Below are 26,391 nucleotides of genomic sequence, written 5' to 3'. Positions count from 1 at the left end.
GGTATCTCTTCTTACCTGAACTTATAACCAAAATAAGGTAATTCAGAGGTCACTTACTTTAACAGCACAGACAGCTTTCAGACCTGGCTGGTGTGTCTCTTCACAGGCTTCTGCCATCTTCATGCTTTCAGCATTAGAGGCCTGACATGACTCCTACCTTCTTTTCTCTGGGAGTTAAAGGAACAGACTCCCACTTTCCTAAGCTGCTCAGCTTCCTTGTCCTCATCTTGCTCCAGCCTTACTATCCTTTTTTCAGTTTTGCCTCACCAGATGACCTTAACATGCCACGAAGGCAGCTCCGAGGCTGACTGGGTGCCTTGCAGCTCTCTGGAGTGGTAGTTGAAAAAATCAGCCAGCCCTGCCACAGGTGGTGCACAGAGGAGAAACGGTGCATCTAGAGCAAGAGGTACAATCAAATTGCAGCAAGAGTAAACAGACCAGCAGCACCTTATTGCACATCTCCTACAACTGGAGAGGAAAAACATATATATATATACACTAAAAAAACCCAACAAGGATACGGAGAACGAGAGAAATGAAAAATGCCTCCAGAGTCTGCCAGTATTTTGAGCATAACTGCAACCTTCCCTCAAAGCAAATTCTCAAATACAGAACTTCACAAAACACTCAGAAATAAATCTAAATCCATTTTTATCTGGCCAATTCTTATATGTTGTTCATTACTATTAGATAGCAAAGGCTCGATCATGCTGTTTTCTTCTTTATTCATTAGCAGTAGTATTACAAACTTGGCAGGAAAAAGGAACGAACAGGCACAAAATGCACAGAGACCCTAGTTTCAAAGATACAAATTGATTCACACTACAAACCATGTCTGAGGCACAGGTGAGAGCACTCAACGTCAATTAAATATCCAGGAAATTTAACTCTTTAGGAGGGACATGTCCCTCCCAGTCATGTCCCAAACCAGTAAGGACTTTCAGCATTACCAAACTAAAACAGATCGTATGCCCTCCTCTCACCAAGAGATTAACACCTTCAGAAAAAGCCATTTTTTAACACACATCATTCTGTATTAATATGCCATCAGTACAAGCTCAAATCATTTGGGGGGAGGAAGAAAAAAACAACTGACCAAAAACCCTCCAAAAAACCAAACCCAAACTTGTCTGACAACTGTTCTCTTCTGTCTTTTCCTATAATGCTTTCAGTGCCCATCTCCTTCCTTCTCTGCATTTCAGTTTGGCTTTGCTACCCAGCACCACAGGCAGCCACATCCCCCCAGTAGGTTGAGACCCTGCTCTGAGCTGTACACACTCCTCAGGAGTACTTGAGCCTGAGTTCATTTCTACAAGAAATGCATCAATGCAACAGGCTTGAAATAAAATAAAAACAACAACAAACACAACAACACTTGTGGGGTTTGTTGTTTGTTTTAAAACTAGACTATTTGGCTGAGATAACACTGTCTTTCCACAGTGAATTTTGACATAACGCTCTACTAAAAAAATAAAGTGTATGTATTAGGGAAAAATAATTATTACTCATGTAAACAAAAATTACATCTAGAAAAAAATCTCACATTTCTTTTCAGGATTTCTCTATGTCAGCCCAGTTATAACAGAATTTCTCAAACTTTAAATACATATATTTCAATATATGCACGTATCTAATGAAAAAGTGTATTACACAAAATTACAATCTTCTATCCTTATCTTTTCTGGCATAAAAGTTTGTTGATGCTGTTATATTTATAATGAAGTTAAAACTGAATGAAACCTGATATATTTTACTGAAAACATTATAAAGTCAAGGAACAGGGGTCAGGAAGGAAACACCCTAAGGGAAGATGCAATAGGATAATATATTACCCTCAGGTGATTTTGTTATGTAGAAGAAAAAAATGACCAAAAAAATCCCTAAAAATAAGGACTAAAATGTGTGTTCAGTTTCCAGAAACTTCACTATCAGCAGTGTCTCAATGCTGTTTTGAAAATCGTAGTCTGGAGGAATCTTTTTTAATTTTGTATATAAACCACAGCTGTATATAAGCCTCTAAAATTCAAATAAAGACCTAAAAATAGACCTTGTGTGATGCAGCTAGGAGCACTGAAATAAAGAACAAACTGCAAACAGAACGGTACACTGATAATTACATCTCAGCTAGCCTCAACAACTTGCTTTGAGTTCATCCAGCAAAACTAACTTTTAATGCCATTTGCAGATTGGAGCCATCCGTGAGAACATAACAAATTAAGCACTGCAGTATCACGGAGCGACACAGGCTGAGAGGAAGCAACTGAAAAGAGCTTCCTGTCATTTTTAATTTTTCATTCCATACCTTATGAAAACAATTGTGTATTTTTTAAAAGCTCATAATCAAATATAATAAGAAGTTAAATGTCACGATACTTTAAAGGTAAAAGGTCTTTGATCTAATCAAGATACCAGCTTGGATTAAAGCATACATTTTCTTCTTTCCCATATAAAATATGGAAATAATATTTGCAATTTTTCTGTCTCAGGAAAACAGAACTGCTCTGAAGTACAGCATGCTACCATGTAACCTTCTCACTACCTCCACAAACAAAAACCTGAGGTGCAAACAGATTGCACTACACATTATGATTATGCAAAGGTTGAGTCTCAGGAGATGGATGCAGGCTTAAGGAGTCATAAGCAAATTTAAGAATCAATATTTTTTATTTATTGCTTGGTAGTACAAAAGTTGTATATAAACTATGTTGTTAAAAATACATTTGAATGCAAATTTAAGAAAGGCTGACTTAATATGGCAATCTCCATACCACCAGAACTGCAGAGTTTAGTGTTAAATGCAATAAAATAGGCAGAGTTCCTAAATCTTACTGAAGTAGCAATGCACAAATTAAATTCTTGCATGTTATCAGGTCTTATAATACCTTAAGTATTTTATAGAGGTAAACAATGTTTTACATATCCAACACATTTTCATTACTTTTATTCTACACATTTCCAATGGAATCAAAATAGAAACTACTTTTAAATTAAGTAAAAAAATACATATTTCTATTTAAACTTTCTTCTATCCTTTTGGCAAATTTACTTGCACTACTAACCCACGATGTATCAAAACATTAATAATATAATCTGGGGTTTTTTAAGCTTTTTTAACAGCTTTTTTTGTTAATGCTTTTGGCATAGTCCGTAACTGTGTCTCCTTTCTGAAAATTATTTCAGACTGCTGGGTTTTGCCCAGTACTCCCTTTTTCCAGTAACATTTTATACCCATAGCTCTCAATCTCTCAGAAACTGAAAGCTAGCTACTATATCCAACACTAATTACATTCCTCTAGAAACATTAGCTCTTCATACAAATAAATCAAGCTTAAACAAAAGAAAAAAAAATATTAAATGTATGCCTGGAAGCTGAGCTTGGTGTTTATGTTATTCTTAAATATTGAAGAGATTTCATAAATGAGGCTTATTAATGGGAGTAGGGAGACTATTCACTCGAGGTTCCATTCCTGGCCAAACACTTATTTTGTGTTTTTGAGGATGGAAAATTAACTGTAAAGATATCCCTTCTAAAAGGGTGGTGGGATTTTGTTTTGTGGGATTTTGTTTTATTGTGTTGCAAATATAGCATTGATGATATGTCCAGTCAGTATCTTGAGAATACAAGTACAAGGAAGACCATCAGCAGCACATACTTTCAGCAAGAGAGAAATAAACATTGTTCTCTGACAAGACATGGAAGTATCTAATATGTAAGCAAGAAGACTAATTTTTATCTTTGTACATATTGATTAACACTGCATAAACTGATAAAGACAGCTGATTCTAAGTTCTGAAAGAGAAACATAGCTCAGAGCACTTGGACTAAAAGAATTGGAATTATTAATTTAAAATAAATCAGTTTCAAAACAAACACGAACGTTTGAGTTCATATAGCAAACAAAGTTAATAGTTCTCAGAATATAGTGCAATCTCTACTAAAATGCATTGCATTAGAGCTTATACTCTTAGGCACTCAGAACAAATGTCATTTTTTAGTTTCTATGACACAGCAAATTTTGCTGAAGTATTGCAAAGATGTCTGTCCCAAAACCAAATAATAGGACAAAGCAAAGATAAAAAGTAGACACAAACAATCAACATCATGAAACCATCACTGGTATTTTTAGCAGTAAGTTATACTTAAAATACAAAGGGAGTGACACTGGCTTAAGATTTTGGTGCCAAACAAATATGCTACCCTCAGTCCAATAAAGCCACTCTGAGGTATGCTAGTATATACTCCATAAATTTTTAATGCCAAATATTCCATATCCTTCTCTAATGCTTGAAATACGTTGCCTTAGCTTAAGAAGAAACCTGTAGGTAAAAACAAAAGAGAAAGGTGAAACTATTAGGCATTCTTCAAATATGAGTCAGCAGTTAGAAGAAAATGGCAAAACAATTGGCCTTGGGGAAGGAACTTCCCAAGAGCTCACCCAACTGCACAGAAAAAGCTGCTCTTTAACCTAACATTGAGTGGTACGGGGAAGTAAGGGGGGAAGAAAGGCAATAATAATTAAATTTAACTTCTGCATATAACTGAACCACTCTTGACTGTGAAGTAACCTTCACAGAATACCAGGGCTTATATACCAAAGGGACACACGCAAATTCTGGCTGACATAATTATTTCTTTGTATGTTTTGCTTGGCTACTAACAGACACATTGAAATAACATTTTCATCTTCTAAAGGCTGGTTTATCTTCAGCAAACACTTGTCAATTCTGGAGTGGAAGAATAGAGCAGAAATAACCAGATGGCCTAGAGAGGTGAACACAGTTTATCCATAAGGTAAAAATCACAATATCGAGCTCATTAAAAATGTTTGTCTAAGTACCAAAAAAAAAAAAAAAAATTTATAAGGCTTTTACCTTTACTGTCCAAAACTCAAACAGCTTTTTGTTTGCTTTTCAAACATGAAGCCAAACATTTTGTGTAAGGTTCACCCAGCTGAACAGTATATGTGTCTAAATCTTACTGATTTTACTGGTGAAAAACCATTGTTTAACTTTCCATCGATGCCACCACAGAGCTTGCAAATTTATTTCTATCTGTGGTGCCATAAATACAATTCCTTAAGTAATACGCATCTCTTGGGAGTTTTCAGTTTTCTCCAAAGTGCTAGCAGACAACCCTCTTCTAAAAGTTGAACCTGCAAGAGAAGAAAAAAAAAAAAATTAAAAATACACCTAAGTAGCAAAATTCATTTTTGGATGAAAAGGCCAATTTAAACAACAGCAGATGCTCTGAAAAAAATAATAAAAAAAAAAAAAAACACAATGACATGAAGTGGTTGCTGTGCATTTTAAGTTTAGGAAGTGAAATCCTAAAGGAGAGGAACTAAAAATTCAGCTGATATTTATGAAAAAGACGGACAAAGTGACAAATCACACCACAGTGCAAAGCACACACGACTTCGAAAAGGATACTATGAATAGAGAACATTCCATAGGCTCAGTGCACCAGTATCTTAAGCTTTTCTTTACCCACTAGCTTACAAGGGATGCACAAGAGCTCAACTCAAAATTTTACCTCAACCATAAGCTGTAATTTACTTTACTACCTTACATGTGCCACTAAGCATATTTTAAATAAACTTAAATGATGAAATGGAGTCTGCTGAGCACATGGATCTTGAAGACATGGAGAAGACATGCAACAATTTCATATGATGCAGCCAGCAAGACACTACGATTAGCTGAAACACTGCAAAGGTCACTTCAAGAAAATATTAAGAACACGCCAGTTTAGGGGAAAAAAAACCCTGAACTCGAGAGTAGCAGTGAACATAAGCGAACAGCTAGACTGTGTTACTTGGGTACAGCCCAACTCAGGAATTCCATCTCATACAGGAATTCTCAGTAACAGCAGTTAAAGTCAGGCCATGAAGCACAGATCTACAGCCTCCAAATGCTGAAACAAACCTTTTCTGGCAGCGGTTAAACACACATCTGTGTCTGCCTTCTTCCTCTGCTTCTGAAGATCTGAGCCAAATTCTCCAAAACTCTACATTTTTTATCATAAATTTCTTGCCTGGCAGCACAGAAGTCTTAAGTGCTGCTTATCCGTTCAATTTCAGGAAATTAAGGAATAATAATTTATTATTTTACTGAAATAAGTAAGTTAATTGGGCTAATTACTTACTACCTGTTTATATGTGAAGAGCTATACAGGGCAGTGGACAAAAAACCGACCTAAAACCATGTTAGGAAACAGTATCATAGCCTTTCAAGCAAGATCTGTTTATTTTTTGTAGTGCGTATCAAACAGGCCTGGCTAGTTTCCCAGATGATTTACAAAACAGTTCTGCTGGACTGACCTTTACAAGAGACTCCATTTCTCTACTATTAGAACATTTGATTCAGAAAGGGTAATACTTTAATCCTAAGGGACATTCTACAGTAAAAAGCTGCCATAGATGGACATTTAAGTTTTTCATAGCTATACTATCATATCTCTTGAGAGAACAGCTTATTTTTAAAGTAGTAATGGTTTAAATTCAGAGAAGAACTTTTAGCTAATTACAGGGAACAGCTTTCTTATTTAGGAAAGAACAAATTAAAAGAAAATTGGACTACTAGTTAATTTTACATAATTCCAAAAGATTTTTTTTTTCTTTTTTAAACAAAGTGCACTGGAATTTACTTTTGTAAACGGCCTTTTCTTTCTATTGTTAATGTTTAAAAGGTAACTAGTCTACCTTTAAGTAAAAAGCCATATTGCAAAAAGTCTGATCATGCTACCATTAGAGATACAGAAAAGAAAAAAACAGTCACAAGAGTATCAGAACAAGTAGCTGGACCTGAAAATGCCAATGCAGCCAGTGAAGGAAGAGGCTGTCTCCTACTGCATTTAGCTAATACCCGATTTTTTAAAAAGTAAGAAAGCAAAAAGAAACCATGCCAAGAAAAAAAACCCAACCTCAGCACCAGGCCATAATTCTGAATCAGAAAATAAAGAGTATAGCTTGTCTTACACTGGCATCTGTAAATCCTTTACAGATTACAGAGCAGCAATGAGACAGACAGAAGCCACTAGAAAGCTATGGTTTGTCAAGATTTGCCACAGAACAAAAAGCAAAACAAAAAACCACAACCATCCTTACAGCCTATCATCTGCCTCCAAGGCAGTATTTACACTGGCTTTGACAAGCATTTTTTGTCCAGTCTGGTTTTACAAATGTCCAGCAATAAACATAAAACAGCTTATTCTGACTTCTTAATTTTTGAAGCCTGAAATCTTATCTCCTTTTAAATGTATGTACTATTTATGTACTATTTACATTCTTACCCACTGAGCAAAAACCAATTTATTTCATTATCCTTCACAGCTTTTTACACATTAAGAAGCATGCCACATATCCAACTCTTTCTTCATCTATGGTAATGGTTCAAAAAATCTGGGTATAATTCAATAATGAGGCACAATGTTCAGACAATGACATTCCTGCTTAGCTCAACAGTCATACCTGTGCTGTCAGTAAAGGTTGGGAGGAAGTGCCCCATTGCATACCAGCTGTCTACTTTGTCTTCCTCTCTAAATTCAAACAATTACAGAATGCTTTCTTAGAGAACAAACAACAGATATAAAGAAAAGGCCACATCCTGCATCCTGGCCTTCTGACGCAACATGACTTTATCCTATGTTTCAGCATATGGAGAGCTTGGCATTGTGCACTTTGTTCACTTTCTTCAAATCCAGTGCTTTTATTCTGTCACCCCAGAGCCCCTTCTTCCAAGGGTCAAGCTTTGTATTTTCAATCACATTTGTGTAAAAATCCCCTTTCCCCTTCAGATCATCAATCAGTGGGTCATCAGTTAGAAATAAACCATGCTACCTTACAGGGTTTCCCCCCCCCCCCAAACATTCTTAACTGTTAAAATGAAAAAGTAGCCAGGGGTATATTCCGAAGTCATGCTGGACACATTTTTTACATGTTTAATGGGGTACCTCAAGCAATTCACTGAAGTTAAATGACTCACAAGAAAACCCCAACCTCTTGGCTCAGTAACCTACCATAGATCCCTGCGATACGAGCATTTTCATGTGTCTCCATTCTATCAGAGAAGTATCTAGTAAGCAGCCACCTTACACAGGCACGCAGCACAGGACAGCAAGCATAAGGAAGAAGCACTGTAGTTATTTCAGAGATGCAGCCGTCAGTAGCATTTGTTTCTTTTGGGTAATAAGCACATTGCCACTACATCTGAACCATCATTTATTCCCAAAATTAATACACAGATGTTTTATATCTTGGTCCAGTGATGACACTTCCTCAAAGTAGTTTTCATTTCAACATCTACTCTAATTAAATAAATAATTAGGTAAGAATTTGGTGGATAATTTAACCTTTACCAACTTATCATTAACTATGTGATCAAATAGAGTTTTTGCAGACTTCTATAAAAACTTCTGAAATAAAAATATGAATTTTCCTGCAGAACTGATTACATTCCAGCATTTTCAGCTTTGTGTCTCTCTACCAATTACCTCCACTTATTTCACAACATCCCACTTTCAGTATTAGTACAGTACCCAACGTTTAATACCTGCAGTTTACTCTGAGCTTCTCCTCTCATTCGTCTCCTGTTTCACAGGCATGGCAGGTGCTTCACTTGCTTCCTGTTTCACAGGCGTGGCAGGCATATCACCATTGATACTCTCCATGCCAGAAACAGACATCAAGCTTTTCCGTTCTTTGGAATTTGATTTGTGCTCCACTTTCGTGACTCTAAATCTAAGGTAAGCAAAAGAAAGATTTAGCTGTATTTCCCCAGAGATTAAGTTAGATTGTTCTCAGTACCCAGTGTATGGACAGGAACATGTTTTCAGTGCCAAGATCTAGACATGAGAGCAGACACCCAAATGGACCCAACTTCACTGCAGAGCAATCCTTCTTCCTACTACCTACACATACCTTTAACACTCACTACTGCTGAATCACACCTCCTCAGGAAACTGTGTTTTAAAGCAGAATCCACAGATTGCATATACCACTACTTAACCAGAAATTTTCTAATACAATTTGTCGCATTACAAAAGAGCTAAAATAATTTGGCAGACATTAAACCCCCTTGTGTTCCAGCCAATCCTCAGATATCAGAGGGGTTGGGGGCAGCTGGGCCTATTTTCTGAGTGATGCCCAAATCAGCGTTAGTGGTCCAGTCGCACTCAACACCTCTGTTGGACTACCACAAGTCCAGATGCACTACTAACATCACACCACCTGCCTAGATGCACAACGCCTTTAACCAGCACAGCCACGCTCAAAGGTTTGGTCTGCATTCAGGGCCAACACTCTCAGCTAAGTCCAACAACAGTGTGATTGCAATGTTCCCTTGGGGCCAAGAAGGCCAATGGCATCCAGGGGTGTATTAGAAAGAGTGTGGTTAGTAGGTCAAGGGAGGTTCTCCTCCCCCTCTATTCTGCCCTGGTGAGGCCGCATCGTGAACATTGCATTCAGTTCTGGGCCCCTCAGCTCAAGAAGGAGAGGGAACTGCTTGAAAGAATCCAGAGCAGAATTGGTGTAAAATTATCTTACTTCACTTTTAAAGATACAGACCAGAGAAAATTCAGGGTGCATGCTTGTTGAGGGGTGGTCAGATCCACGGAGGCAGGTAGCTTTTGGGATGGAAGTGTGTTTTAGTATTAAAATGAGATTATAATGAGCCAAGTTCAGTAAAGGACAGTAGCTTGTCAAAAAAGTGTCAGATTTTTGGCTAAGTGTATCAAATATGGAAACCTTCAGATCCCCATGTTATTACAAAGTCCAACCATGATGTTTCCAAATGCACAGCTCATCAGCTCCGTAGTACCTACAGGCCCCCATGTTTACCACTGAGCCTGGCTGTGGTGTTTCCACTCCGCTCCACCCGCCATGCCACTGTCCTCAGAGTCAGCACATCAAGCTCCCCTGATGCTGCTGACGGCTAGAGTTGCCTGGGAAATTACAGTGGTACAGACTCTTCGCATATTAGCTGAATTACAGCTTAAATGTCCTGTTAATTCTGTACCAATCCTCAAAAGGTGAATATAGATTTGATTTCTGAATCACCTTCTCATGGATTAATGGTGGGTTGGCAGTTAAACAAATAGCATAGGATGTTTTCTCAGATCCAAGCAGTGGCCTTGGTTCTGCACACCATTCTCCAGCTGTAACTAAAACATTGCGTGTTATCAGTCCTAGAAGCAGACATAGACTGAAAATATGCTGTTAATTTCAGCAAGGCCAATTACTTAGAAGAAACTTAACTGAAAATGCAATTACTAGAAAGAAAATTGGTTCTATCCTGGCTCAAACCAGGACACACTTTCACCAGTCATCCCACACAACTACAATGTGAGCTAGGCATTAAAAATACCAAAACAGAATTAAGTGGTTTCTTTAGCTCACGCTTACTGAAGAAATAAAAAAATTCAGAGACATTCATGCACAATCCTTGTTTCTTTTTAGCCAGTATCAGAACAACAATAGCTTTGGATTTATACCTACAGAAAATCCCCACCTACTTTCATAATTCGGGGGTGGGAGGAGAAAAATCAAACAAAAAAGTTACATTTACCTCTTCCAGAAACAACGTTATTCTAACCATATAATTACAAAAAACAATCTGATGCTATAAACAGAGTAAAATCAATTAATATCTGATCCAATATGGGTCAATGTAGCCTTCTTAAGAAAAGTATACAATAAAATGACCTAAGAATTACCTTCCCACAGAAAGGACTGTAACTTCTCCAAGACGACTTCTTCTGTGCTCTTTAGGTTTGTGGGCTGGCTTTATAAAGTGCCATCGTTTGTGGCTACAACGACTGCAAACATCCTTTTCTATTACTCCTCCAACAGTATGGAAGTGATGGCCTTTGCAGCTGTGCTTAAATGGAACAGCACCAGGTGACAAAGGAGTCCCTGGACTCGTTGGAGAGGCAGGAGATAAAGGGCTGTAAGAAAAAGTATAAAAGACATTTAACATTAACAATAAAATCCTGTTTCTTAAAAAGGAAAAAAGTATAAAATCCAACCTTCAGTTATGCCTAGTGAATAGCTAGTTTTTTCCAGGGACTATGTATTTGTAAGACTGTCTGGTTTAAGGTTCCCTCTGATGCTATATTTTTGCAGTTAAAATTACTTTGATAAATTAACTCAGCTGCAGCCATGTAGTAAAAGTAATTCACACAAAAGGCGATGAAAAAAATTCAGCCCAAGAGAACAGCTTACATGGATTTATAATGATGAAGACATCTAATTAACTGATTAAATTCACTCTTGAAAAACTAGGGAAAGTATTTCACAATTTTTATGGTATCTTTAAGAACTCACAGAAGAGCACAGTCCCACAATATTACAGAGAGGCAAAACTGAAATGTCTACCATGAAGAGAAAAGAAGTCAACAGATTAAAAAAGATTAAGCTTAAGCTTTTTTAAAAGTACCTAGAAAGAAAGAAATACCAGTACAACCATCAAAAGCCATTTACTGAAAATATCTAATCAAATTTGCTTCTAAAAAGAGTAAAGCATATAGCATAGATAGAAAGCATCAATTTTACTCTGTCTTGCAAGACATTCTCCTAAAGCAAGCTAGAGCTCAGTGCATTAAAGGTGAAGTTAATGTAGTGTAAGGTAGCACGCCTTGCTAAAACAACAACAAAAAAATGACATACCAGCAAGTTATATATCAGTAGACTACTATGAAACTGGAAAGACACACTACATGTGGTTATTCTGGTCCAGGTGAAACTCAGTGTTTTAAATAGTTCCTTGGGTGATGAAATAGAATAGCTAAAGTACCCATAAACTTCTGGTCACCCATATTTAACTGTAGAGGACAAGGTAAGAAATTAGGATGATGAGAGGAGAGCATGCGTGTGAATGACACATTCACACATACATAAATCTTATCTAAAATAATGGATGTATTGCAGCAAGGACAACAAAATTTCAGTGATTTTGCAGAAAAACTTAACAAAGCCAGATTAAAAAACAACTATCCAGATGACCATTTTTAGAAAAAGGTGAGGATCACAAGCTGAACATGAATTTTACAACACTGTAGCTTAAAAAGGACAAATTTCACAGTGGAAATAACAGGCATATAACCTGTGAACCTAATGTTACATTACTCTGCATTCATCAGGTCTCAGCTGAAAGATCTATCCTGTTTTAGAAACATTATTTCAAGATAAATACTAACAAAGCGAAGAGACTCCAAAAGAGAACAGAGAGAACAAACTGAAGAAATAAAACATGCCTTAAAGAGACTGGAGTTACTTGGATGCTTATTTTCAAAACAAAAATATTGACAAGAGACACGTAATGGTTTTCAAATAAATAAAAGAATGCTATAAGGGAAATAAGAAATGTTTAACATGTGAAGCAAAGACAGAAACTAATGGCTTAGAGTGAGAGAAATGCACATTTTACTTAGCCATTACTATTCCTATTATTAGGAAGCATTTCACAGTGTAACAAACTTATAAAGAAATACAATGGATTTACATTTGAGTTACTGAAACTTTAGGAGCATCTGGCAGAAATTATGTAGGAGCAAACAAACAATCAAGTTTTCCCTTCCCTTTATTTCTGTATTTTACTTCACCACTGAAACACTCTAAAACTCCCAAAATAACATCACACATCCCTATACAAAAAGATTAAATTCAAATTCAAACAAATATTTCTGATGCACCATAGAAGTTAAAAATAATTCCTATACTTGAGAAGTTGAAAAAAACTGAACTTACAAAAAGAGTTCAATAACCCAGCCTCTCACTGTTAAAACAGGATGTAAGTGGTTGCATACTCAACTGTTTTACTAAAACCATATACTCCCACTTCTTTTATTAGTGACACAGTATTACTTGAACCTTCATCTTCTCTGCCCTGAATACAAACACAGAATCACATGAAGCGTATTTAAAGGAGTAAAGATACCATTTAAAGGAACTTACGTACAGATAGAAGTACTTTTACACAAAAAATGCACCTGCAACTCAATGGCTGAACTACTTTCTCTACCTAAGTGTCTAAACGGGTATGTAGTGAAATAAAATAAGAGGTAGGTCAGCCAATGTATTATTCTTAATATACATTTAGTATTAATATACTAATGTATATGATAAAGAAAAAAGTAAATCAGAAGGAGAGACAAAGATTTGTCTATTTTAAGTCAGCATCTATACAAATCAAACAAGTGCTGCTTCTGTTTTCTGAAGTCCAAGTAGCTTTGGGCTAAGCCAACCTGTAAGTAACTTCACCCTACCGTAAACAAGTATTTGCAGCCTCTGTAAATCTTTAGCCCAAAAAGTAATAAATCTGTGTTACATACCTAGAACACATAACCAGAAGAGCCAGTTATTAACCCAAGGCATACACTGAGATTTAGTGACTCAAGAGACACCACAAGAAAATCAAAGTATTATCCTCTCAGCTTGGTAACTCAGGAAATAGAACCCTTTGAAAGGGTACATTTGTAGTTGTCTCAGGAAACATGCATTAAAGATGAGTAATTACCTTTCAGGTTCAAAGACACTGCTATCTGCTACCATGGCCTTTAACACATCAGCATTTGCTGCAATGAGAAGAAATAGAATTCTTCAAAAGTGTACGGCTCTAACTTGAGAAAAACAAACAGCTAAATTAAAGGTCCTCAAAGAAATATAATCTAAAAAAAAGTTGACTACATTATGTATATCTCCAAAAAGACATGAGAGTAAATTATGCAAAAAATGTTAATGTAATTCTGTGGGATTTTTATAACACAAGGTACCAAAACTGCAGTTCATGTTGCACTCAAAACTCTGCCCCAATACAAGCCAGGGAACATAGCCATCTGCACAACACTCGCAAGCCAGATCTCTGAACAATTTACAACATTCATTTGACCAGAAGAGTATCATCACCTCACATGTATAAAGCAACACTTAAGAACACCAGTTTAAGTGAGCCTTACAAAATGAAAAATAATTATCCACTCAAGAACTACCTATTGCTAACATAGCTAAAAAAACCTAAACATACGGGGTACCTAATCCCAACCTTGACAAAAAATACACAAGCTCAAAGCAGTTATTAAGGGAAAAAACACCAAAACAAATCCAAACCAAAAATACAGCTCTTCCAGAGGATAAATCTTCATTCAGAAGCAACTGCAAGTTCAGTGATTAAGAGAACTTCATTCTATACAAATGTAAAATTAAAAGGCTAAAGGCTCTTGTACTATAAAAACATACAGTCTCCTTTATGTTTCTTCCACTGGGCAAACATGTTCCAAACTGAACAACCATTCCATGGGCTATTTCAGTGTGATTTTTTTCAGTCATATCTTATTTATCCTTTCCTTTGCTCACACAGCACATGAAGATAACATGCACAAAATTCAATGTTAGCCCTAGTCTACCCTATTATCTCAATTATACAGAAATCTTTCATCAGGCAACAGCTGTAGGAATTGTTTCAAAGCAAGTTTAATCTGACAAAAACATTCCCATGCTTTGAGTGCATTCACTCAAATAGCTAAAATATCAAAAAAGGCATGAGCCAAACTTACCATACAAAATAATTTTCAGATAAGCAAAGACCTTTCCTATTTTGTTTGAAGTTATTGCCTTCTGAAGGCAATCTCAAAGAGTTAAGCATGTACAAAATGGTTATTAAATGAAAACACACAAACATACCATACTTCAGAGTATCTCAAAAAAACATACTTGTTATAGAACACCACCACAAAGGCTCATAACCTCAATATCACAATACCATACCTTCATTTTTCATAATGTAGTTAACAATTTGTCCCACAGTGTCGGTGTTCTCATGTATAGTTTCATTCATTTCTGTGCAAGGAAATAAATATGTTATAAATACTTTGGCCTTCCAAATAAAGAATGGATTTATTTTAAAGCTAATTAAAAACAAAAAACAAAAACTAAGCCAGAACAAAACACATACACAACAGAAAAAGTTACATTAAAAAAAGATAGCATCTACTGTCACTTTAGAGAGAAAGCTTAGATGAGCCTTTTAGTCCTTATGTGGGAAAATATATAAACACAATTTTACTGAATCCACACATCAGCTCCAACATTGATCTAAAACTTGAACATACTCATTACTTCCACAAGCCTATGTCAAAACTCTTTCTCTAGCTCACAGGGACACAAACTGAAAGCAGTACTTCTAATCCTAAACATAGGGAGAAAAAATACAAACAAAAATCATTAAACTGTCTCAAGCCACTGTTTTAAAATGTGTTATTAGTTTCTGTAATAAGACTGATTCCATTTAAACTTTTCACCACAAATACAAGGACACAGCAATTGAATTTTTTAATTATTTTTTAAATTAAAAAAAAATCTAATACAACTACAGGAGCAAGAGATGTAAGAAAGAAACTTCATGACTACACTTAATAGTTTCAGAATCGATTGCACCCATTAACAATACTGGAAGCTTCCCCAGAATAACTTTAGAAGGCAGAGAAAGACTGGTCAGAGAAACAGAAAAACTCAAGAGTCACAGCTCTGCCCTTCCCTAACATTTGTTATGACAAACTTTAAAAAGAAAAATAAATATTAAAAAAAATTCACAGAATTGTGGCAAGTTTGATAGGATAGACCCTAAATTTGTCTTTAAGTAGTAAATCAGGGGCTTCACCCTCTCTGCACCATCCCTTTGACTGCATCCTAACACCTACAACTTTGCAATGCCACTTAGACACAGCCACTACCCTAAATTAAGACCTAAAACTTTGTTCCCTTTTCATTACCACCCATCTCGCTGTTACCACTCAGGTAAACCAAGAGATCAAATAGTCCCAATCACTGCATACACGCCCCGGGCAGGAACTGCTGAAGAACACCCTGAGGCTTCATTACTGCACCACATGGCTCTACCCTTACACCAAAGAGCCACTGTAACTTGCACTTATTATGAACCTACTGACAGTAATTAATTGGGAGAAAGGAAGAGGCCCAAACTATTTTCAAGTGACTTGTCTCTTGTATTAACTTAGCCAAATGCTACAATGGTCTTCCCAAGTGATAACACGCTAGGGTTTTTTTGTTGTTGTTTGTTGTGGTGGTTTTTTTCAAGAGAAGATGGAAATAAGGAACCATAAAAAAAAAGATCACAAATGAACAAACATTAGAACAAGAATAAAGGTATCCTTAAGAAAAATATATAAGCAGCACACATTACATAAAATGGAATGTAGACAGTCAGTCCAAAGGTTCAGCTTTATGAAAGGGGAGATGAGAATGACAGAACAACAGGAACAAATTAAGATTACTAAACATAAACCTAAGATTTTTAGGCTTCAAAAGGCAGCTTTTTGTCTCTTCTTGGAGAGAATCATGTATAAAAATACTTTGATGCCAACAGCACGTGCAATGCAGAAAATCAACCTGTTGACTCCAGTGGCAGTTTAAAGCTGTAAAAAAAACATACTGGGTTCTTTGATCCCTCTGAAAGCTCTTAAATGATTTAGAGGACTTGCATGGGAAATTGAAACACTCCTGGCCTGATTGCCAAAGATCAAAACCCAACAGACACTTAATGGTCACAGAAATATTTTTCTTAATATTGTTTTGATGTCAAATACAGGCAGAGGAATGTCAGAAGTCTCACAATAAATTATTCCATAATAGTTGCAGTGTACAGAAATAAGAAGTCATACACTAGACTTGTTGATTACCTATTTTTTCATCAAGTTTTTCTTCTTCTACTTGTTCAGCCTCTGTTGTACAGCGATATCCTTTTTTCTTAAGGACATGACAGATGAGAATCCCCAAGAGACCCATGATGAAGAAAACAGGAACCAAGGCAAAGGCAATATACTCTAGGTGTTCAGGCTTGCCATCACTGCCATCAGTTTTAGTGGTCAAAGTAGTCTGTAAGCCATAGCTTAACAAAACCAGGGGAAACTGTGGATTACCTACATGAACAGATGAACACAGTTACTACTATACACCATAAATCACTTAAAATAATTTAGAAAATTACAAGCATGGCCAAATCCCCATAGCATCAATGTGATGTACCTTCTGTGATGACCTGAATGGTCACCATATTCTGTCCTGCCCAAGAACTCACACCTGTAACAGTAGATATTCACACTTCATAAAATTACGATAAAACACCTAACATACAGAAGACCCACAGGATACTTCTTCACTATAGCAGTGAAGAACAAAAAATACTCCAGCTTGACTGGCTTGTAATCTCAAAAATAGGGCCTGCATATTTTGTAGAAGAATACTGCTACCATTGCTCCTTGTTCTCATCAGTGAAGAAAACATGGTACAATTCCTCTGGTCTTAAGTTCAATTGAACAATATATATAATTTAACACTTTAAGACTGCATTTGTTTCCCACTACAAGGAAATAAAAGACAGGAAAGGTTAATGGACGCAATCATGTAGCTGAGAAGGTTCATCTTACATACAGTTTTTCTGCTCTCTAAGAATTTATAATTCATGTTTTAATATACCGATTTTTTAATTATTTTTTTTGCTAAACTATGAAGTAGCAAAAGCTACAAAGTCCTCCACTTGATCACACAAAACAGCATAATTTACTTCACAAGCAGGAGAAAAGCCATCACACCAGAGCAGTATTATTTTTTTATATACGATCTCTGAATCTAAATCCAATTCAAATAGTTCATGCCACAAGCTCAGAAAGCTACTAATGCATAAGCATCCTTTGTGGTCAAATATAAGAAAAAATTAGACAGATGCTTTGGATTTTGCAGCACATTATCCATTTTAAGAACTAATAGGAAAGACTGACTACACTATTTCTAAGACATCAACAACCACTTACTAGTCAACTTAACATGTGGAAGGACAAACCAGGAGGACAATAAAATTAATCTCAAACTCGACTTTCTACATTTTCTACCTCTTTGTAGCAAGAGTGGCATGCATTGTCCAAATAAATGACATATTTTGACACTTCTCTATAACCATGGCAGGTAATTCCCACTTAAAAGCTAGAGAGAAAGATGGCATCACCACACAGCTAAAGGGCCATGCTTCAGACTCTCCAAGCTATGGTTCATTGCAGCTTCTCCAAATGCCAAGTGGCTTTAAGAGGTTCCTTCCCTTTCAGTCCTCTGCTACCCCACCTGCTCCTGACAGACCCTGAGAACCATTTTAAACTGGATGACTGAGATGACCAGGGTTCAAGAAAAACTGCCTCAAAAAGTCTCCAGGCTTTAAGTTGTCATTTCACTGCATGGGTACCACCTGTGGTTTGGCAAACTCCTCTATCAAGACACTGAGAAAGCTGCAGTAAGGGAACAGGCAACCATTAGCAAGGATGAATACAACTAGAACAAGCTTTCTTGAAATAGCTGTAATAACATGGAGCCATAAATCTCAGAGCATGCTCCAAAAATAAGGGCGGGAGGACTAATTACACATTGAAAAAGTGTCCTACATAATTATTTTTAAATCATCAAATTGAAGCCCCATTGACTCGATGCAGCCATTGAAAACATACATCATATCATTGCTGAGAAATCGCCAAATACCATCCTCTCCAAAAAAACCCAAAACAAACTATCAGAAACGACCTCGGTTGATAACCCCAGCCTATCTAATATATATCACCTGTAAATGTTCGCATTGTAAGAACTATGGTTTGGGTTTCTTTGTTTTCTGTTTCTTTTTCTACCTACATAATTCATTTTATTATTTTAGTACTTCTGCTCACAGACTGCCACATGAGATACCAATGAGAAAACCTCATCAACGACAATCTAATCAGCAGTCAAAAGGTGCTGACAATCTAGACAAATTCTCAAAGGATAGATGCAACCTGCAGAAGTTCCGAGACAATTAAAAACAAAAATTAAAAAAGCCAAGACCATGCCTATACTGGTACTTTACTTCCTGACAGAAGGATGTTGAAAAACTCATAATTTATTAACTGAATACTCTGTTGCACAGATTAGCCCACTAATCTGATTGAGGTTTAAAGAGCTTTAAAACTAGGCAGGAAAACAAAAGTATTTTTTTTCCATTTAAAAATGCATTAACAATATAGATACTCCAACATACCAGCCTATACAGGTAAGTCTATGTGATTCTTCCTCAGTTGGCCTTAAATACCTAAAAACCTACTTCTCTCATTAAAGTTCAACAAGATACAAACAACTTTGCAAGGTATTTTGCTTATCACTAGTGACACATTAAATCAATAATATTTCTACATAAATACATAATTTACACAAAGCCCATAAACTGCTTGATGCCTTTTATGTTCAGAGATGTAAAAATTCACCAAGGGCAAATAAAAAATATCCCAGAAGAAATTAATTAGCTGGATCAAATACCTGGTGCTGAGTAACCTTATAAGCAGAGAGAAGCACTTCACTTTCCTTATCAAACACCATAAACATAGCAAGAAGCGTGCCCTCTAAACCCTCAGCAGTTATGACATGATGCAAAAACAAGGCTTGCCCAGCTACTGAGCAATGTATTTTATGCCCCAAGTCATAGCTGTATCATTCAGTGTACATTTCTTATTCCTTCTCCCCAAAGGCAAATTACGGTTTTTAATCAACTGTTGATAGTCTTCCTCATTCTCATGATTTATAATGTTGCTTCATAAAAGTTCAGGCCATAGCAATCTTGACAAGTCAATTCATACAGAAATTAATTTGCTTTGGTGTTTTGCTGTCCTGACATTTTTATAAACCTGTCACTGAAAACCAGCCCACATATCAAAATTACTTGAAGACGTAATCTAAATAAAAATATTTAGGAGCAATACTCAGCATTATTAAAGTGATGCTTAAGCTGTAGATCACAGATTGCATTCTGCTATTAACTCAGCTCCTATGTACTCACTTACTTAAAAATGAAAACACCTTATGTATTTAACTTGAATATTGTCTGCCCTTACTTAATCCTTACCAAAAATGTAAAATACAAGGACAGTCAGCCTCAGGCTAGCTAGTCTTTTACACTGGCTCCAATCATAACGATTCTGACATCAAGATACTGTTCTTCCACCTCAGGAATGGCTCAAGAAAATTTTACATCACCTTTAGAAAACAGAATATAGGAAGAAAAGATGTAGCATGTTAATGAAAAAATACTAAATATTTCATTAAATTGCAATTTGTACATGTCCTAGACATATGTATTAACATTATACTTAAAGAGTGTATATGCTCCATATTAGTAAAATAATGCCTGACCACAAAAATACTCCAAACTACAATGTCTTGAAGGTTGTGATAAGAATGCAGCTGGAGCAACCATGTAAGCAAATGTTTGCTCTGTAGCAAACTTTCTTTCCACTTAAAGTTTTATAAACTCAGAGAAGAGAGAGATGGGAGTGCCTTAGAGAGGTCATCCCACTGTCAAAAAGCAGGATTAACTGTCCCAAGACAACTATCTGCAAAACATGGCTAAAGATCCTGCAAAGGTAGTCATTTGCCCTCCACACCTCCTGTCTTTCACAACGCAAATGGAGGGTCAGAACAATTCCTCCTTTAGTATCCACTACCACAGCATCAGATTCTGCTTGCACAGCTACAGAATTACTTTTCCCTTGCTGCACATACTTGAAAAGATTTCATACTTGGTGTGATCACTAGGACCTCCCCAATATGAGCCCAAGTTATCTCAAACTTTCATAGTGCACATGAGAAATCTCTAGAAACATTTAATAATGCTTAAAAAATTACTCAGATACTTGAAAAATAAACCCTTTTCTAACAGTGATCAAACCTGTTTAGTTGTTATACAAGCAATATAAAATAATTAAAATAATACATTATATTTATTTTACTAAATATCCTATACTAAACTTCAGAATAATCTACACCTAGCTGATTACTTCAAGTACAGTACATCTGGTTTTTATTGTTCCATTTACAGAAACTAGCCCATAAACAATGATAATCTTGTCTCTGTTCTACTGATAAATAATTATATTTGGTTACTCTGGATTTTGCCCATTAGACCCTTGCCATTTATTTCTTATGGCATGCCTTTAAAGTAACTTAATTTACATTTTATTAATTTGATTGTTCTAGCAACGTATCTGCTAAAAGTAAGTACATCCACATTCACTATCTTCTCCGTAAACATCAAGGAGCTATGTGATAATATTTTCTGCTTTCAGGTACGAAAATAACTATTGTTGGCCTCAATTAATATTTGAAGAAATTAAATACAATCGATGTACAACCTAAAAGTGCAAGTCAAATGAAATATTCAGACATAGCACATGATCTGCTCAAACATCTCAGCTACAGCTAAGCACAGCTGAAAAACATGTCTCAGTAGCAGCATCAGCTTATGCAGTTCACCTCCTCCCCATCATTAACATGTCAGTTCACCCATCTGTGGAAGAAAAACAATCACTTAATATAATTCAGACAAAATATGGTTTGCTCACATGGTTCTTTTCTGGTTTGGTATGGGGTTTTAAATTTTCTTTTTATTTCTTTCATACCTGGATAACTTCTAGTTCAATTCACCATGTGGACCTATACACTGTTTAAAGGACATAATCAAACAACTGCTTAAGCTGGCAATGCCACAAGGAGGAACGGTCAGGCAGCTGTGACTTCAGTTCACCCTGCAAGGAAAAGACACCTGGTAACCACACCTAGTGCTTCATCCTCTCCTGGTTCTAGGGTAAGTGTTCTTTGAACTGCATTAAACTGCAACAACACCTGCTACCTCCAAGTTGAACATCTAAGGTGCATGGATGTAGTTTGATTTAAATAATTAATTTTAAGTATCATTTAAAGTAAAACGTATTTATTTTAAACTGCACGCCTTTAAATTTAGGCATTAAAAAAACAAAACAAAAAAACCACAAAAAAACAAACAGAAAACCCAAACTCTTTTATTAGCTCAATTTAGCTCAAAAAACACACCAAATACCTCACTCTCAAAAATAAGAAAACTTTATTTTTAAAAACTTACTATGGTGATAGAGTTTTAGTGAAATTAATTAAATACCAAAAATGACAAGCTTATATCCCTTGGCATTTCAGAAGTGGTGGATATTTCCTAAAAGAAAGCAGCTCTAAATGAGCTATTTACTTTAATTCGGTATATTCAACTTAGATTAAGCATTCTATGAGAGCTGCTGTAGAGGTCTGTTATCAAAGTCTAATTTCATTTTTTAGAGTCTTAATTCAAGGGCTTAGCAGTGAATTTTTTTAGAACTCTTATGGTAATTATGTACTGATTTCATACAGGGTTTTATTTTTTTTATTGACAGTCAATTTAGTCAAAACAGTTTGCTGCAACTTCAAATTAAGTCTACTTCTAAAAGAGTCATCTGATTTAAATAGTATTTATCTATTTTGGACACTACAGTGCAATTGCCTTTGCATAACTAAGCAGATGAAATAACAAGCAATTGCAACCACAAGTCAAAATATATCATTGCCCAAAGATATTTAAGAACTGTGCTTCTCTGCCTTACTTATAAGATGGTAGCTACAGAAGTGACCTTAACAACCAGAGAAAGGTGCAAATAACAAGTTAAAAGTTTCCTCTTTTCGAGAGGAAAAAACTCTTAAGTGAAAAAAACCTATTGCCTACTATTTGCTTCATCTATTGTTCGAGGAAATTGTACTTCAGGGAATATGCATAAACAGAATAACAAAGGAGAAACACCTATCATCAAAGAGGAACATTCAACAAGTTTGTGACTTCCGCTTCTAGCTTCCTTGTAGTAATCAGAACCTTACAGCCAGAAGTGAAATAAGCAGGAAGCCTGATGAGAAAAAGGAAGCCACATGATGAAAGAACATACTGACAACTACTAACAGTACTTCCAGTTGCCTTAGAGGTTAAGCAAGGTTGTTGCTGACGTTAAGAACAGACCTCAAAACCTTCATTAGATTTGTCAAAACAAGCATCTCAAAAAAGTGTGCAGAAGGATCAACCACATTTCTTTAAAGCTCATTCTAACTGCACCTACTTTGGGAACACTGATGGCAAGATGCATGCAGCAAGTAGCAGGGATGACCTGCCCAAACATAGTACCTTACAGCATCCTTACTACCCAACATCATGTTCAAAACCACAGAATTGCAAACCCTTCACAGTGGCTCAAGCTGAAGCCTGCTAGGAGTCCTTAGAGCCTTAGAGTCTTTGGCTCACTACAGTGATGGCAAAAACTGACTGCAGGCAAATTTCACAGTAGGCTTGCAAAGAGAGGTTTCTACTCGGAGAGAAGTCTCTGCTCTCATGAATACCTTCATAAACCCCATTTATTTCCAAAGTACATGTCCTATCAACATTTTCCCTAAGCTGCCTGCAAAAAGTTTTAGACAGGCCTCCCTGAAAGCCTGGAGGTGGGGACTCTGAAAGGAGACACCTCCTGCAGAAGGATAGGTCCTATTAACAGCAAATGAATGACAGCTAAAAGCATTACTGTATAACGCACATTACCCTCAACGATTTAAAACCATTGCCAATTCTACACTCCCAGATACAGCTTGTTAGAAGCCAAAAAGGAAGACCAAACCTAATAATTTGTCAGTCCAAACAATCCCTCCGTGAAGACATTTGACATTATTAAGAATTCAACAAAAAAACTGAGAAAGGAAAAAATTGCAATATGAAGGGCAGTAACAGGGATTCTGTCCATTCCCTGTGTGTGACACAGTATGTTGTTGCTAGTGCTGTGGAAACATGTACAAATGCTCCCATTTCACTGTTTGCCCATATTAAAATTGCCATGATTATTGTCTAATAGCTTGGGTCACTACTGGAGCAGCAGACAGCTCCTGCTGCAAAAATGCACAGAACTGATGCTTTGTATTTGCATTTCCATTAGAAATTAAAATATGCACTGCATACAGCTACAACAGGCACTTAATGAAGCACACTTCACCAGTTTGGCTGAATAAAATAAAATTAAAAAAATAAAATATTTTCTCCTAGTCACATCAGATATTTTAAAGTATTCTATATCACAGGTAAATTTAAAAGTGCAAGCAGCATCTAGCAAGAAGCATTAAATCAATGCTACCAAGCACATCATATCGGTGCATTTTATACAGACTAACATTCACACTAGTTTAGATGGGTCAAAAATCCATTTTAACCAAAACCAGTATGATTCCTGTGTGAAGGACGACCAAATAAACTGACAGAAAGCATCTGACAAACTCAGAGGAAGAAGAAAAAGAAGTCCTATTCTTTCATAGCTTTTGCATTTCCTGCTAGACTTGCCAACTTTCAGCTCTAATAATCAGAGAATCACAGAATGCCAGGTTGGAAGGGACCTCAAGGATTATCTGGTCCAAACTTTCTAAGTAGGAACACAGTTTAGATGGGCTGGCCCAGCACCCTGTCAAGCTGAGTCTTAAAAGTGTCCAGAGTAAGGGAAAAATAAGTACAATCCTATTCATCTAGATAATAACAGACTAAATCACTACTGTTATTAAATTCTACAAATGCACAACATACTGACACTACTCCAGCATAACTCCCTTAAGCTCAATAAAGCAACCCTGAGTATAAATATTTGTAAAAAGTCAGTACAAGTCTATGTATACACATGCTTTGGTTTATTCAAACATGTTTATACTCTCTTCAAAACACAGTAGTAAGTAAACTGTGTAATAATCTCGAGATGAAGAAACATGCAGTAATATGCCAAAGTAACAAACATGAAAGAGTAAATTAATTTTTTACCTGTTAAATATATTTTATACTACAACTGAGAAAAAGAAAAAAAAAAAATGGTCACGATGGAGAAGAAAAATCCAGAATTCCTGTCCTCCTCTTACTTCTGCACACAAAACCTGAAAAAAGTAAGAATTAGGGCCTCAGAGGGGACTAGCTACCAGTCAACACATACTTAATATTCAAGATGATCAACTCTTTCACTGAAATTGATCAGCTGAGGGGGAAAAAAAGGTCTGCTTTTGCTAGCATCTTTAGCACTATTTTACTGGCCCCAGTTGATCCTAGGGTACTGACTTCTGCTCTCCTGAACAGAAGGACAGACTGGATGACAAGCCTTCCATTCCTCTTGCTTTCAGGAAACAAACAGCACACTGTAGAGATCTCAATCCTCTCTGACCAAGCTGGCCTGCACCAAGTAATAATTACAGAAATACAAAAGTAGGTATAGAAAGACTAGAAACATTTATTCCTTAACTTTATGCTAATAAGTATGCCCATTTCCATTAAGTTTAAAGTTTACTGTCAAACAAGCTAGTACTCTTATTAAATACATACAACCCAACGTTAATAAAGCTGATCAAGTTTAAAATCATGCCAGGTGAAAACGAGCATCAGCTTAACCAAAAATGTCTGAGAAGCACAGGCAACACACAAAAAAGCACTTTAGACTACACAGGCAACAAAATCAGTTTCACTTTGAGATTACTACCAACATAAATTTAACCTTAACTAGAAACAAAGAAAATGTCATGTAAAACTGACTTCCTCTGACGCTTGTCCGTGTGCGTGTTCTTCAAAGACCTCAACCGTTACAGTCACCTAAACTTCCAACACGAGACGCGAAGCCAAGTTTAACCTCAAAACAGACAGTGAAGTAGAGGCGATTATTTGATGCGTTTCTACCTTGGGAACCACCCTATTCTAGCTTCAAGTGAAATAAACTACGAGACTCGAGTCTCTGCGGCTCACCAGCGCTTCTTCCTTCTTCCCCGCAACTCGTGGCCATACCTGACTCAACTAACAGTCCGGGGAGGGGGCTGTCGCGACATCAAGAACCGTTTTAAGGCGGAAGGCGCTGGCAAGGGGAACGCGGGCCGCCCCGGTTCTCCCTGCCCGCCTGAGCCGAACCCGAGCCCGAGCCCTCCCGGAACCCCGTCCCGAGGGGGGAAACTTCAGCCGCCGCCACCGCGGAGCCTCCAAGGAACGAGCAACACGTCCCTGTCCTGCTCTTCTCCAGCGGGCCGCGGCGCCAGAACTCAAATGAGTTCCCAAAGCCCCGAGTTACCCGCTTCGGCCTCGCGGCGGCACTGGAGATGGAGGGGAGGCTCCCGGGGGAGCAACAGCGGGGTCAGCCGAGACACCCGGCTGGGGGGACAGGCTGGTGGGGCCCACGGCGCGCACCCCGCTCCGTCGAGGTCACAGCCAAGGGTGGGAGCCCGAGGGGAGGCGTTAGGGCCGCCGGCGGGAAGCGAGGGGGTCCCGGCTTGAAGCTCCCCCTCCGACGGAGCTCCCACCCGCCGTGAAGGACCGAGGCCGCAGCGACCCACCGGCAGCGGAGCCGTTGCCCAGCCAGGCAGCCATCGGGCCCAGCGAGGGAGCAGTCGGCGCGATCCCGCCCGTCGATGACGGCGCCATTCCCAGCGCCTCGCCCGCACTGCCTCCGCGCTGGCAGCCTCCCCGCCGCTGCCGCTGCCGCCACCCGGCCCGGCCCGG

General features: G+C 37.3%; 1 protein-coding gene across 1 annotated transcript; it reads right to left on the bottom strand.

The window, feature by feature from the left end:
* Positions 1 to 2,645: 2,645 nt before the first annotated feature.
* RELL1 (RELT like 1) lies at positions 2,646 to 26,391 on the bottom strand. The gene is made up of 7 exons (XM_051619070.1): positions 26,226 to 26,391; positions 16,691 to 16,930; positions 14,760 to 14,831; positions 13,513 to 13,570; positions 10,712 to 10,942; positions 8,551 to 8,738; positions 2,646 to 5,153 (listed from the first exon to the last, which is right to left on the bottom strand). The coding sequence occupies exons 1-6, from the start codon at positions 26,311 to 26,313 to the stop codon at positions 8,558 to 8,560; spliced, it is 870 nt and encodes a 289-aa protein (XP_051475030.1). The 5' UTR covers positions 26,314 to 26,391; the 3' UTR covers positions 2,646 to 5,153; positions 8,551 to 8,557.

Source organism: Apus apus, chromosome 4, assembly GCF_020740795.1.
Source record: "Apus apus isolate bApuApu2 chromosome 4, bApuApu2.pri.cur, whole genome shotgun sequence".
Lineage (NCBI taxonomy): Eukaryota > Metazoa > Chordata > Aves > Apodiformes > Apodidae > Apus > Apus apus.
The sequence above is the reverse complement of the archived record's forward strand: the minus strand, read 5'-3'. Positions and strand labels throughout refer to the sequence as shown.